Source organism: Salvelinus namaycush, unplaced genomic scaffold (genome assembly GCF_016432855.1).
Source record: "Salvelinus namaycush isolate Seneca unplaced genomic scaffold, SaNama_1.0 Scaffold53, whole genome shotgun sequence".
In the NCBI taxonomy this organism is placed as follows: domain Eukaryota; kingdom Metazoa; phylum Chordata; class Actinopteri; order Salmoniformes; family Salmonidae; genus Salvelinus; species Salvelinus namaycush.
Window position 1 is genome coordinate 312,868 of NW_024061231.1, and position 16,938 is coordinate 329,805.

At 44.9% G+C, this 16,938-nt stretch overlaps 1 protein-coding gene across 1 annotated transcript; it reads right to left on the bottom strand.

Annotated features, from left to right (window-relative positions):
* Positions 1 to 8,634: 8,634 nt before the first annotated feature.
* On the bottom strand, positions 8,635 to 9,344 carry LOC120041764 (ladderlectin-like). Its single transcript, XM_038986626.1, has one exon. It carries the CDS (start codon positions 9,327 to 9,329, stop codon positions 8,769 to 8,771), a length of 561 nt encoding a protein of 186 aa, XP_038842554.1. The 5' UTR covers positions 9,330 to 9,344; the 3' UTR covers positions 8,635 to 8,768.
* Positions 9,345 to 16,938: the final 7,594 nt, after the last annotated feature.

Genomic DNA, 16,938 nt, shown 5'->3' on the forward strand with positions numbered 1-16,938 from the left:
ACTGTGGAGAGTGGCATAGTAATGACAGATCCCCCAGTTTCTCCCTGCTTTACACTGTGGAGAGTGGCATAGTAATGACAGATCCCCCAGTTTCTCCCTGCTTTACACTGTGGATAGTGGCATAGTAATGACAGATCCCCCAGTTTCTCCCTGCTTTACACTGTGGAGAGTGGCATAGTAATGACAGATCCCCCAGTTTCTCCCTGCCTTACACTGTGGAGAGTGGCATAGTAATGACAGATCCCCCAGTTTCTCCCTGCCTTACACTGTGGAGAGTGGCATAGTAATGACAGATCCCCCAGTTTCTCCCTGCCTTACACTGTGGAGAGTGGCATAGTAATGACAGATCCCCCAGTTTCTCCCTGCCTTACACTGTGGAGAGTGACATAGTAATGACAGATCCCCCAGTTTCTCCCTGCTTTACACTGTGGAGAGTGGCATAGTAATGACAGATCCCCCAGTTTCTCCCTGCTTTACACTGTGGAGAGTGGCATAGTAATGACAGATCCCCCAGTTTCTCCCTGCTTTACACTGTGGAGAGTGGCATAGTAATGTCAGATCCCCCAGTTTCTCCCTGCTTTACACTGTGGAGAGTGGCATAGTAATGACAGATCCCCCAGTTTCTCCCTGCTTTACACTGTGGAGAGTGGCATAGTAATGTCAGATCCCCCAGTTTCTCCCTGCTTTACACTGTGGAGAGTGGCATAGTAATGACAGATCCCCCAGTTTCTCCCTGCTTTACACTGTGGAGAGTGACATAGTAATGACAGATCCCCCAGTTTCTCCCTGCCTTACACTGTGGAGAGTGGCATAGTAATGACAGATCCCCCAGTTTCTCCCTGCCTTACACTGTGGAGAGTGGCATAGTAATGACAGATCCCCCAGTTTCTCCCTGCTTTACACTGTGGAGAGTGGCATAGTAATGACAGATCCCCCAGTTTCTCCCTGCCTTACACTGTGGAGAGTGGCATAGTAATGACAGATCCCCCAGTTTCTCCCTGCCTTACACTGTGGAGAGTGACATAGTAATGACAGATCCCCCAGTTTTTCCCTGCTTTACACTGTGGAGAGTGGCATAGTAATGACAGATCGGTATCTCAATGCATTCTTAGTCTCAATTACTTTACATTTCACAGTGTGCAGAACTCCACAATCAACCCAACAGTTCCGGGCACGGTTGACCAGGCACTCCTCCTCCTGGCGCGTCTTGATGTTCTTCTTCAGATATTCAGTTCGTCCTTCCAATGGCACATGTTCAAAGTGGATGGCCCTTGATAATGCCTCTCACCTGAGCCGCCACTGTCCTGTACAGTCCATTATGTCTTGTCCATTGTTCCCACCAGTACACCAGCAACATGAAAGAAGTGGACAGGATCTCTCTCCATGCTCCACGTGGACTCATGTCACACTCCCGAGAGAAAAGGCAGTCGATAGCTTCAACTGGATGCTTTATACTCCCCTTATCACACTGTCGACCTTATCGCAGAGTCACAGGGTCAGGAAGTTAGAGGACTAATCCTTAGGGAGGAATCTCGATCATTCAGCAGACCCAATCTGGTGAGATGTGTTTAGAAACAAAACAAACATACAAATGCAACAATACACTCCTTCATATATCACTCAGTACACTCCTTCATATATCACTCAATACACTTCTATATATCACTCAATACACTCCTTCATATATCACTCAATACACTTCTATATATCACTCAATACACTCCTTCATATATCACTCAATACACTTCTATATATCACTCAATACACTCCTTCATATATCACTCAATACACTTCTATATATCACTCAATACACTCCTTCATATATCACTCAATACACTTCTATATATCACTCAATACACTCCTTCATATATCACTCGATACACTCCTATATATCACTCAGTACACTCCTTCATATATCACTCAATACACTCCTATATATCACTCAGTACACTCCTTCTATATATCACTCAATACACTCCTATATATCACTCAATACACTCCTATATATCACTCAATACACTCCTTCATATATCACTCAATACACTCCTTCATATATCACTCAATACACTCCTATATATCACTCAATACACTCCTTCATATATCACTCAATACACTCCTATATATCACTCAATACACTCCTTCATATATCACTCAATACACTCCTATATATCACTCAGTACACTCCTTCATATATCACTCAGTACACTCCTATATATCACTCAGTACACTCCTTCATATATCACTCAGTACACTCCTTCATATATCACTCAATACACTCCTTCATATATCACTCAATACACTCCTCCTATATATCACTCAGTACACTCCTTCATATATCACTCAATACACTCCTCCTATATATCACTCAGTACACTCCTCCTATATATCACTCAGTACACTCCTCCTATATATCACTCAGTACACTCCTATATATCACTCAATACACTCCTTCATATATCACTCAGTACACTCCTTCATATATCACTCAATACACTCCTATATATCACTCAGTACACTTCTATATATCACTCAGTACACTTCTATATATCACTCAATACACTTCTATATATCACTCAGTACACTTCTATATATCACTCAGTACACTTCTATATATCACTCAGTACACTTCTATATATCACTCAGTACACTTCTATATATCACTCAGTACACTTCTATATATCACTCAGTACACTTCTATATATCACTCAGTACACTTCTATATATCACTCAATACACTTCTATATATCACTCAGTACACTTCTATATATCACTCAGTACACTTCTATATATCACTCAGTACACTTCTATATATCACTCAGTACACTTCTATATATCACTCAATACACTCCTATATATCACTCAGTACACTTCTATATATCACTCAATACACTTCTATATATCACTCAGTACACTTCTATATATCACTCAGTACACTTCTATATATCACTCAGTACACTTCTATATATCACTCAGTACACTTCTATATATCACTCAGTACACTTCTATATATCACTCAATACACTTCTATATATCACTCAGTACACTTCTATATATCACTCAGTACACTCCTATATATCACTCAGTACACTTCTATATATCACTCAATACACTCCTTCTATATATCACTCAATACACTTCTATATATCACTCAATACACTTCTATATATCACTCAATACACTTCTATATATCACTCAATACACTTCTATATATCATTCAATACACTTCTATATATCACTCAATACACTCCTTCATATATCACTCAGTACACTTCTATATATCACTCAATACACTTCTATATATCACTCAATACACTCCTTCATATATCACTCAATACACTTCTATATATCACTCAACACATTTGTATATATAACTGAATACACTCCTTCATATATCACTCAATACACTCCTTCATATATCACTCAATACACTTCTATATATCACTCAATACACTCCTTCATATATCACTCAATACACTTCTTTATATCAGTCGAGGTGTGCAAACTTCAATCCAAAAACCTCAAAGGACTGGTAATTCCCCCATTTTGACACAAGACTCACAACGTGATTAATGTGTAAAAAACACACTGCAAATCAAAGTATAATTACAACCCTTAATAACTCCTTAAAGAAAGAACTCATAACTTAATTAAAGGAATAGAAAAATAGACTAGAGACATTTCTATCCTTCTCGTGGTCTGAATCACACATATTGTACGTATTTTTCGGGGGTAGCGGAAAAATACCGAAGTGTAGTTGTGGGGCCGTTGATCATTTGAAAAGTGAGTGTAGGGGCAGTTTTGGCTAAATTTATGACAGGAAATTATGGGGAATTCCCTTACCCCAACCAATGAAACTATAAACGCTTATGGGATTTTCTCCGTCTGGTTAATGCATTTAAATAACATAGCACATACGGCATGAAAATTATTATTTTTTCCGCAGTAAGTGTTAGGGAGAATTAACACTGAATGTAGACATAACTTGTAACGACATAAGAAACCAAATTAGGGTTTCCATCAAATTAAAAATCATTGCAGAGAAAATATGATGAGAGAGAATACAGGATACGGGATTCGTTCGAACGTGATTGATGACCTATTTTATGTATCACGTGGTTATGCCCTTTTATGGACATCCTGTCTGGATGTTCTCACCCTATGGAGTGAGTGTTTATGTATCACGTGGTTATGCCCTTTTATGGACATCCTGTCTGGATGTTCTCACCCTATGGAGTGAGTGTTTATGTATCACGTGGTTATGCCCTTTTATGGACATCCCGTCCGGATGTTCTCACCCTATGGAGTGAGTGTTTATGTAACCTGATAGTGCAGCTGTTCCTTTGAAGTAAAGCATCTGTTTGAAATAAAACTGTCCTGGTGATTGATGTGTTGTGACCTTGTTGAACTGTGGAATGTGTTCGAACATTTCAAAACATTTGATTTTGTAGTGAACTTATGTCTCTGCTGTTTAGGTATCTTGTATATGAAACAGTAATTTCCGGGGTAGGTATGCCTCTGTATAGGTAAGATCTGTGAACACTACGTGCGCCAATAAACCTCAACAGAGATAAACCACTGAAGACTCTAAAGAATAAATAAATAAAACATCTCTCCTAGACCAATTGTCGGTGTATTGTGTCCTTCGTGTCATGAACACAATGACAAAACCATCGAAGCCATTCATTGTGATGCCCCTGATTGTTTTAATGGTGTGCTGGATATGAGTGAAGGACATTTGGGCTACATTTTCCAACCGGACGATTCAACGATTTTCACAAACGGCTGCCTCAGCACCCTTTTTTAACCAAAACAGGGAGTTTTTCTCCTGCGTTGAGGATGAGAGAATGGCTTAAGATAAGACTTGCTCCTTGTCAGATCTAACAGGCCCTGAGTGGAACATCCCTGCCTGGGTACGCACTGGAAGAGGAAGTCTGGAGGCGAGATGATTTGAAAGCCCTAAGAATCTCTTCAGTGGCATATAGGCCAGACTCCAAAGTGACACTTTTAGGTTGATATGAATTCAATAGTTCAGATGTCACCAGATCAGTTAGTTGGTCTGTATTTTCCATAGCCTGCACAGAGGTCAACTATTTTGTGCCTGTCTTTAGCTTTAGGTGGGGAGATTATCATAAAGTCCTTGACATGATGAGACAAGTGGAAAATCTTTTCCAACATGGTGAACATTTACGTCGATGGGCCCTTCTGTCCTGAAGACAGAACCTGGGCCTAAAGGCAAGAAGGTCTATCCTGGAAAGAAAACATACGACTGATGGGGGTGTCGGCTTCCCCAGGCCTTTTTCTCTAAGAAAGGAATTAGAGAATAGTGACATATAATCATGTACGTATATGTAGTATTGTTCAGTAATAATGTGTAATATGTATGCATTCTGGTACTAAAGACTTAAAGATTTACAATGAATGAAATATCAGGCTGTCTCTCTGTTTATCCCCTGTGAGGGGTGTGTGTGTGTGTGTGTGTGTGTGTGTGTGTGTGTGTGTGTGTGTGTGTGTGTGTGTGTGTGTGTGTGTGTGTGTGTGTGTGTGTGTGTGTGTGTGTGTGTGTGTGTGTGTGTGTGTGTGTGTCTCTCTCTGTGTCTCTCTCTCTCTGTGTCTCTCTCTCTCTGTGTCTCTCTCTCTCTCTCTCTCTCTCTCTGTCTCTCTCTCTCTCTCTCTCTCTCTCTCTCTCTCTCTCTCTCTCTCTCTCTCTCTCTCTCTCTCTCTCTCTCTCTCTCTCTCTCTCAATTCAATTCAATTGACTTTATTGACATGGCAAGTTATTATTACTTACATTGTCAAAGTATACATATCGAAAAATTTAAATAAAATATATATGTATATATATACACAAAATATATATATATTTATATATAAATAAATGGTGGGACTAACAGCAATAATAATAGTAGTAGTGGACATGGGATTACCATTAATAACAGCTACAACAACAATATTAATCAGAACAACAATACATTAAAGCAACAGTAGTAGACCAGTGTCAACATGACTGAGAAGACACATGACCTGGTATGAAAGACAAAACAAAACTAAGCTAAATGGGAAATATTATCAACATTACTTTGCATTTTTCACTGGCTGTCCCTCAGGCTGTGGCAGGAGGACACATATTTGGCTGCCAAAACTGCACATTTTGGCTTTTCACCCAATAAATATTTGAATTTTTCTTCATCTTTTATAGTTTCAAATTCTTTGTATTGAATTATAATTTTGGGAAAGAAATATGCTCTTAGGTCTGAGTATTTGTCACAGTGTAGTAGGAAATGCACTTCTGTCTCTACCTCTCCCCTGGAGCAGAGTGAGCACAGCCTGTCCTCTCTGGGCAGCCAGGTTTGTCTGTGACGACCGGTCTCTATAGCCAGACTGTGCTCACTGAGTCTGTACCTAGTCAATGTTTTCCTCAGTTTTCTATCAGTCACAGTGGTCAGATAGTCTGCCACCATGTACTGTCTGTTTAGAGCCAAATAGCATTGAAGTTTACTTTGATTTTTTGTGGTGTCTTTCCAATAGGTTATATATTTTTCTTTTTGTTTTGTGATGATTTGGTTGGGCCAGATTTTCTGAGGGCTGTCCCGAGGCTCTATGGGGTTGGTTTGGGTTGGTGAACTGAGCCTCAGAACCAGCTGGCTGAGGGGACTCTTCTCTGGTTTCATCTCTTGACATTGTAGAGCTGTGTGATGGAATGTTTTAGGGTCACTTGTTTTTAGATGGTTGTAAAATTTGATGATTTTTCTATTCGAATGAGGAGGGGATATTGGCCCAATTCTGCCCTACATGCGTTATTTGCAGTTTTTCTTTGTACTTGCAATACAGTCTTGCAAAACTCTGCATGCAATACTTCAATTGGATGTTTGTCCCATTTAGTAAATTCATTATTAGAGAGTGGACCCCATACTTCACTGCCATATAGAGCAATTGGTTCTATAACTGATTGAAAAATTTTGAGCCAGATTCTAATTGGAATTTCAATTTTGATGTTCCTTTTAATGGCATAGAATGCTCTTCTTGCTTTGTCTCTCAGCTCATTCACAGCCATGTGAAAGCTACCTGTGTTGCTGATATTTAGTCCTAGATATGTGTCGTTTTTGGTGTGTTCTAATAGAACTGTGTCCAAATAGAATTTATATTTGTCATCCTTATTTCCGGACCTTTTTTGGAATATCATTATATTTGTTTTTTTTAGGTTAACGGTCAGAGCCCAAGTCTGACAGAACCTGTGAAGATGATCTAGGTGCTGCTGTAACCCCTCTTTAGTGGGAGACAGCAGCACCAGGTCATCTGCGTACAGCAGACACTTGATTTCAGTGTTGTGTAGGGTGATACCAGGTGCTGCCGATTCTTCTAATGTTTTTGCCAATTCATTAATGTAGATGTTAAATAATGTTGGGCTTATTGGGCAGCCCTGTTTCACTCTACACTCTCTCTACACTCTTTCTCTCTCTCTGTGTCTCTCTCTCTCTCTGTGTCTCTCTCTCTCTCTGTGTCTCTCTCTCTCTCTCTCTGTGTGTCTCTCTCTCTCTGTGTCTCTCTCTCTCTCTCTCTCTCTCTCTCTCTCTCTCTCTCTCTCTCTCTCTCTCTCTCTCTCTCTCTCTCTCTCTCTCTCTCTCTCTCTCTCTCTCTCTCTCTCTCTCTCTCTCTCTCTATGTGTCTCTCTCTCTCTATGTGTCTCTCTCTCTCTATGTCTCTCTCTCTCTCTCTCTCTCTCTCTCTCTCTCTCTCTCTCTCTCTCTCTCTCTCTCTGTGTGTCTCTCTCTGTGTGTCTCTCTCTCTCTCTCTGTGTCTCTCTCTCTCTGTGTGTCTCTCTCTCTGTGTCTCTCTCTCTGTCTCTCTCTCTCTCTCTCTGGACTCATTCCCTGTCACATTTCTCAGCCTCATGGACTCAGATATGAAAGACAGGGAACGGTAACTCTTTACAATAAGGGTACATTAGTTAATGCATTAGTTAACCTGAATAAATAAGTAATTTAATATCTACTAAGTATTTATTAATTGTATGCATGTTTACTAAGCCATAAAAAATGCATTAATAAATTATTTTAAAAAGCTGATAATGCATGTTAGTTAATAGTTATAAAACTTTAATTTCCTGCATCTAAACAATTCAGAGACAAATGGTCTGTTAGGAAGAGAATTAATAATTAATATTAACAGTATGATAAGGTTTTATCATGTATCAATTATTTTTAGTGATGCAGGTTCATGTTATTGAGAGATTGTCTTTATTATAGTTTAAAAATAGCTCACCATTGACTAACTGATGTGCCATGACAACTTGAAAAGCAACTGCAAACGAAGAAAACAAACTATTCAGAGTCATTTATCTTTAATTTCAAAAGCAGGATTAGCAACATCACACAGTTTCATCACAAGTTTAGCTAATGTTAGTTAACCTGAAAGGTTAGTCTACCTAAACAGTAGCTAGCTAATGAAAGGTTAGTCTACCTAAACAGTAGCTAGCTAACAGCAGATCATGACTTAGTATAAAAGTCTGCATTGAACTTCAAATAATTTTTTTCTTCGGTAGCTACATGTTTGCTGTTTGCTGTCTCTTGTAAATTCCTCTGTCATTATTTTTAACTGTTATATATGGCTCGTTAACTAATCATTAGATAGGTGGAAAGCTTTTTTGTGATGACATGTTTTATTTGTCATGTTGGTGAGCTGCAGTCAGTGACAGATCTTGGTTTGAGTATTGAAGTGTAGACTGTTGACCCCTGGAGGTGGGAGTTGAAGTAGCTGGGTCATTTCCTAGCCTACATTCTTCTGGAACAGAGAGATGCAATCTTCCACTCACAGGTCACGTCAAACCAGAGCTTCTCACCCGCAGCGTTCATCTGCAGACAGTTCTCTTTTCCTCCAGTGTTATTGGGCTCATCGGTGTTCCAGTGAGTGTAATCAAATCTGGACCCATCTGACCACATCCATAAGCCCTCCTTGACTGCATCAAAACCTCCAATAAAGGTGTCAGGTAGGTGACCATTGGTGTCCTTTGTCAGTGATTGCATGAACTGGTACTCTAAAAGGTTATGCACGGATGCTAGGTTCCCACCAAGTGCCAAACAGTTTTGCTCCGAATCTGACCATGACTGTGGAATGCTGACAAACTTGAAACAGCGTGATCCATATGGGTGCCAGTCTGAGGGACATGAACTTTCCTTTATCCCCTCCCGCACTGCTGCTACCTGAACCTCGACAGGAGGAGTCTGTTCCACCTTAGTCTTCAGTAAGGGTTCTAAACCAAGGAGCTGGGTCAGGTTTGCGTCGCCCAGTGCAATGCCAGCACTCAGAAGCAGAAGGACGGCCAACTTCTCCATGGTAATCTGTTCCTGTCAGAGAAGGAATCACAGGTGGTAGTCTGTAGGTTCTGTTCAGCTTGAGAAAGAGGAACACTTTTATACATGTAGCTCACCAAGCCACAAGGACGAAGTACAAAACATGTATTTACACTGATTCCAATGTACCAAAAAACATGTTGACACTGATTCCACATCCTACTGGGAAATGTTTCATAATCCTTGTGCCAAATATACACTGAGTGTACAAAACATTAAGGTCCCCTGCTCTTTCCATGACCCAGACTGACCAGGTGAATCCAGGTGAAAGCTATGATCCCTCATTAATGTCACTTGTTAAATCCACTTCAATCAGTGTAGATGAAGGGGAAGAGACTGGTTAAAAAAAGATTTTGGAGTGTTGAGACAATTGAGAGATGGATTGTGTATGTGCCATTCAGAGGGTGAAGACAATAGATTTAAGTGCCTTTGAACGGGGTATGATAGTAGGTGCCAGATGCACCTGTTCCTGTCAAGAACTGCAACGCTGCTGGGTTTTTACGCTCAACAGTTTCTGGTGTGTACAACATATTAGGAACACCTTCCTAATATTGAGTTGCAGCTCCCCCCACCGAATACGAAGAATCAAATCAAATGTATTTATATAGCCCTTCTTACATCAGCTGATATCTCAAAGTGCTGTACAGAAACCAAGTTTAAAACCCCAAACAGCAAGCAATGCAGGTGAAGAAGCATTATAAACATGATAATAAGGTTGTCCAGCCAATAACAAAAACCTTTTAGCAGCAAAAACTAAAATACATAAATACAGATGTATAAATAAAAATGAATGAAACTGAAAAAAGCATTTAAACCCGGTCGGGCACCTAAGAAGGGTAACAGTCTGTAATGTCCATTGGGGGGGGGGGGGGGGGGGGGGGCAGGGTAACAGTCTGTAATGTCCATTGGATGGTGGGGGCAGGGTAACAGTCTGTAATGTCCATTGGATGGTGGGGGCAGGGTAACAGTCTGTAATGTCCATTGAATGGGGGGGGGGGGGGGCAGGGTAACAGTCTGTAATGTCCATTGGGGGGTGGGGGCAGGGTAACAGTCTGTAATGTCCATTGGATGGTGGGGGCAGGGTAACAGTCTGTAATGTCCATTGGGTGGTGGGGGCAGGGTAACAGTCTGTAATGTCCATTGGGTGGTGGGGGCAGGGTAACAGTCTGTAATGTCCATTGGGTGGTGGGGGCAGGGTAACAGTCTGTAATGTCCATTGGGGGGTGGGGGCAGGGTAACAGTCTGTAATGTCCATTGAATGGGGGGGGGGGGGGGGCAGGGTAACAGTCTGTAATGTCCATTGGATGGTGGGGGCAGGGTAACAGTCTGTAATGTCCATTGGGGGGTGGGGGGGGGGGGGGGGGGGCAGGGTAACAGTCTGTAATGTCCATTGAATGGGGGGGGGGGGGGGGGGGGGGGGGGCAGGGTAACAGTCTGTAATGTCCATTGGATGGTGGGGGCAGGGTAACAGTCTGTAATGTCCATTGGGGGGTGGGGGGGGGGGCAGGGTAACAGTCTGTAATGTCCATTGAATGGGGGGGGGGGGGGGGGGCAGGGTAACAGTCTGTAATGTCCATTGGGGGGTGGGGGCAGGGTAACAGTCTGTAATGTCCATTGAATGGGGGGGAGGTGAGGTGCAGGGTAAATGTTCCTGTGTGGAGGTGGGGTGCAGGGTAAATGTTACTGTGTGGAGGTGCAGGGTAAATGTTACTGTGTGGAGGTGAGGTGCAGGGTAAATGTTCCTGTGTGGAGGTGCAGGGTAAATGTTACTGTGTGGAGGTGAGGTGCAGGGTAAATGTTACTGTGTGGAGGTGCAGGGTAAATGTTACTGTGTGGAGGTGCAGGGTAAATGTTACTGTGTGGAGGTGCAGGGTAAATGTTCCTGTGTGGAGGTGGGGTGCAGGGTAAATGTTACTGTGTGGAGGTGCAGGGTAAATGTTACTGTGTGGAGGTGCAGGGTAAATGTTCCTGTGTGGAGGTGAGGTGCAGGGTAAATGTTACTGTGTGGAGGTGCAGGGTAAATGTTACTGTGTGGAGGTGCAGGGTAAATGTTCCTGTGTGGAGGTGCAGGGTAAATGTTACTGTGTGGTGGTGGGGTGCAGGGTAAATGTTACTGTGTGGAGGTGGGGTGCAGGGTAAATGTTACTGTGTGGAGGTGAGGTGCAGGGTAAATGTTCCTGTGTGGTGGTGAGGTGCAGGGTAAATGTTCCTGTGTGGTGGTGGGGTGCAGGGTAAATGTTCCTGTGTGGAGGTGGGGTGCAGGGTAAATGTTCCTGTGTGGTGGTGGGGTGCAGGGTAAATGTTACTGTGTGGAGGTGCAGGGTAAATGTTACTGTGTGGAGGTGCAGGGTAAATGTTACTGTGTGGAGGTGCAGGGTAAATGTTACTGTGTGGAGGTGAGGTGCAGGGTAAATGTTCCTGTGTGGAGGTGGGGTGCAGGGTAAATGTTCCTGTGTGGAGGTGCAGGGTAAATGTTACTGTGTGGTGGTGGGGTGCAGGGTAAATGTTACTGTGTGGAGGTGGGGTGCAGGGTAAATGTTCCTGTGTGGAGGTGAGGTGCAGGGTAAATGTTCCTGTGTGGAGGTGAGGTGCAGGGTAAATGTTCCTGTGTGGTGGTGGGGTGCAGGGTAAATGTTCCTGTGTGGGGGTGCAGGGTAAATGTTCCTGTGTGGTGGTGGGGTGCAGGGTAAATGTTACTGTGTGGAGGTGCAGGGTAAATGTTACTGTGTGGAGGTGAGGTGCAGGGTAAATGTTCCTGTGTGGAGGTGCAGGGTAAATGTTACCGTGTGGAGGTGCAGGGTAAATGTTCCTGTGTGGAGGTGCAGGGTAAATGTTACTGTGTGGAGGTGCAGGGTAAATGTTACTGTGTGGAGGTGAGGTGCAGGGTAAATGTTCCTGTGTGGAGGTGAGGTGCAGGGTAAATGTTACTGTGTGGAGGTGCAGGGTAAATGTTACTGTGTGGAGGTGAGGTGCAGGGTAAATGTTCCTGTGTGGAGGTGGGGTGCAGGGTAAATGTTACTGTGTGGAGGTGCAGGGTAAATGTTCTGTGTGGAGGTGCAGGGTAAATGTTACTGTGTGGAGGTGCAGGGTAAATGTTACTGTGTGGAGGTGAGTGCAGGGTAAATGTTACTGTGTGGTGGTGGTGCAGGGTAAATGTTCCTGTGTGGAGGTGAGGTGCAGGGTAAATGTTCCTGTGTGGAGGTGAGGTGCAGGGTAAATGTTCCTGTGTGGAGGTGAGGTGCAGGGTAAATGTTACTGTGTGGAGGTGAGGTGCAGGGTAAATGTTACTGTGTGGAGGTGCAGGGTAAATGTTCCTGTGTGGAGTCCTGGTCTAACTTATTAACTTAATACTCATACCTTATTGACCGTTGATTCAGTGGAACTCACAGGGAGGGTTTGGGGCATGTCTTTCAAACTTCCAAAGCATTTTATTTTATTTGACTTTTTTAATTAGAACATTGAATGTACAACAGTAAGTCTAAATTTATACCATGACATTAAAGTATAGTTCAGCAGATTTAAAATATTTAGATATTTTTTTCCTTACCTTGAAAGCAGTCTATGGATAAGGACTTGGAGTGACTGCAATCCCACTCAGAGTGACTGCAAGACCCCCCCCCCCCTCCCCAGGACATTTACCCTGCCCCCACCTCCACACAGAACATTTACCCTGCAACCCCACCACCCACAGGAACATTTACCCTGCACCTCACCTCCACACAGGAACATTTACCCTGCACCCCACCTCCACACAGTAACATTTACCCTGCACCCCACCTCCACACAGGAACATTTACCCTGCACCTCACCTCCACACAGGAACATTTACCCTGCTCCCCACCTCCACACAGGAACTTTACCCTGCCACTCCACACAGAACATTTACCCTGCACCTCACCTCCACACAGGACATTTACCCTGCACCCCACCACCACACGGAACATTTACCCTGCACCCCACCACCACACAGGAACTTTACCCTGCACCCCACCTCCACACAGGAACATTTACCCTGCACCTCACCTCCACACAGGAACATTTACCCTGCACCCCACCTCCACACGGAACATTTACCCTGCACCCCACTCTCCACACAGGAACATTTACCTGCACTCACCTCCACCAGTCCATTTCCCTGCACCTCCACACAGTAACATTTACCCTGCACCCCACCTCCACACAGAACATTTCCCGCACTCAACCAGAACATTTACCCTGCACCTCCACACAGTAACATTTACCCTGCACCACTCCACACAGTAACATTTACCCTGCACCTCCACACAGGAACATTTACCCTGCACCTCCACCACACAAACATTTACCCTGCACCTCACCTCCCACCAGTAACATTAACCCTGCACCTCACCTCCACACAGTAACATTTACCCTGCACCCCACCTCCACACAGTAACATTTACCCTGCACCTCCACACAGTAACATTTACCCTGCCACCTCCACACAGTAACATTTACCCTGCACCTCCACACAGGAACATTTACCCTGCACCTCACCTCCACACAGTAACTTTACCCTCACCCCCACCACGGAACATTTACCCTGCACCTCCACACAGTAACATTTACCCTGCACCTCACCTCCACCAGTAACATTTACCCTGCACCCCACCTCCACACAGTAACATTTACCCTGCACCTCCACACAGTAACATTTCCCTGCACACCCCACCACCACACAGTAACATTTACCCTGCACCTCACCTCCACACAGGAACATTTACCCTGCACCTCCACACAGGAACATTTACCCTGCACCCCACCTCCACACAGGAACATTTACCCTGCACCTCACCTCCACCAGGAACATTTACCCTGCACCTCACCTCCACACTAACATTTACCCTGCACCCCACCTCCACACAGGAACATTTACCCTGCACCCCACCTCCACACAGAACATTTACCCTGCACCTCACCTCCACACAGTAACATTTACCCTGCACCCCACCTCCACACAGTAACATTTACCCTGCACCCCACCTCCACACAGGAACATTTACCCTGCACCTCCACACAGTAACATTTACCCTGCACCCCACCTCCACACAGGAACATTTACCCTGCACCTCCACACGGAACATTTACCCTGCACCCCACTCCACACAGGAACATTTACCCTGCACCTCACCACTCCACACAGTAACATTTACCCTGCACCTCCACACAGACACATTTACCCTGCACCTCCACACAGTAACATTTACCCTGCACCTCCACACAGGAATATTTACCCTGCATCTCACCTCCACACAGAAATTTACCCTGCACCCACCTCCACACAGGAACATTTACCCTGCACCTCACCTCCACACAGTAACATTTACCCTGCACCCCCACCTCACACACAGTAACATTTACCCTGCACCCCACCTCCACACAGGAACATTTACCCTGCACCTCCACACAGTACATTTACCCTGCACCCCACCTCCACACAGGAACATTTACCCTGCACCTCCACACAGGAACATTTACCCTGCACCCCACCTCCACACAGGAACATTACCCTGCACCTCACCTCCACACAGTAACATTTACCCTGCACCTCCACACAGAACATTTACCATGCACCTCCACACAGTAACATTTACCCTGCACCTCCACACAGGAATATTTACCCTGCACTCACTCCACACAGGAACATTTACCCTGCACCCCACCTCCACACAGGAAACATTTACCCTGCACCTCCACACAGTAACATTTACCCTGCACCTCCACACAGTAACATTTACCTGCACCTCACCTCCACACAGTAACATTTACCCTGCACCTCCACACAGGAACATTACCCTGCACCTCACACTCCACACAGTAACATTTACCCTGCACCTCCACACAGTAACATTTACCCTGCACCTCACCTCCACACAGTAACATTTACCCTGCACCACCTCCACACAGTAACATTTACCCTGCACCTCACCTCCACACAGAACATTTACCCTGCACCTCCACACAGGAACATTTACCCTGCACCTCACCTCCACACAGTAACATTTACCCTGCACTCTCCACACAGTAACATTTACCCTGCACCTCACACGTACATTACCTGCACCCTCCACACAGGAACATTTACCCTGCACCTCCACACGTAACATTACCCCACCTCACCTCCACACAGTAACATTTACCCTGCACCCCCCACCACCACACTGTAACATTTACCCTGCACCTCACCTCCACACAGTAACATTTACCCTGCCCCTCACCTCCACACAGTAACATTTACCCTGCACCTCCACACAGGAACATTTACCCTGCACCCCACCACCACACAGTAACATTTACCCTGCACCTCACCTCCACACAGTAACATTTACCCTGCACCTCCACACAGTAACATTTACCCTGCACCTCACCTCCCACACAGTAACATTTACCCTGCACCTCCACACAGTAACATTTACCCTGCACCTCACCACCACACAGGAACATTTACCCTGCACCCCACCTCCACACAGTAACATTTACCCTGCACCCCACCACCACACAGTAACATTTACCCTGCACCTCCCACCAGTAACATTTACCCTGCACCTCACCCAACACAGGAAACATTTACCCTGCACCCACCTCCACACAGGAACATTTACCCTGCACCCCCACCTCCACACAGGTAAACATTTACCCTGCACCTCACCTCCACACAGTAACATTTACCCTGCACCTCCACACAGTACATTTCCCCTGCACCTCACCTCCAACACAGGAACATTTACCCTGCACCCCACCTCCACACAGTAACATTTACCCTGCACCTCACCACCACACAGTAACTTTACCCTGCACCTCCACACAGTACATTTACCCTGCACCCACCTCCCACAGGAACATTACCCTGCCCTCCACAGAACATTTACCCTGCACCCCACCTCCACACAGGAACATTTACCCTGCACCTCACCCCACACAGGAACATTTACCCTGCACCTCACCTCCACACAGTAACATTTACCCTGCACCTCACCTCCACACGGAACATTTACCCTGCACCCCACTCCACACAGGAACATTTACCACTGCACCCCACCTCCACACAGGAACATTTACCCTGCACCCCACCCCACACAGTAACATTTACCCTGCACCCACCTCCACACAGGAACATTTACCTGCCCTCCACACAGGAACATTTTCCCTGCACCTCCACACAGTAACATTTACCCTGCACCTCACCTCCACACAGTAACATTTACCCTGCACCTCCACAGGAACATTTACCCTGCACCTCACCACCCCACAGTAACATTTACCCTGCACCTCCCCTCCACACATAACATTTACCCTGCACCTCCACACAGTAACATTTACCCTGCACCTCCACACAGTAACATTTACCCTGCACCTCCACACAGGAACATTTACCCTGCACCCCACCCCACACAGGAACATTTACCCTGCACCTCCACACAGGAACATTTACCCTGCACCTCACCTCCACACAGTAACATTTACCCTGCACCTCACCTCCACACAGGAACATTTACCCTGCCCCTCACCTCCACACAGGAACATTTACCCTGCACCCCACCTCCACACAGGAACTTTTACCCTGCACCTCACC

Coding starts and splice junctions, on each gene's coding strand:
- LOC120041764 (XM_038986626.1), bottom strand. CDS start 9,329: ATGGAGAAGTTGGCCGTCCTTCTGCTTCTGAGTGCTGGCATTGCACTG.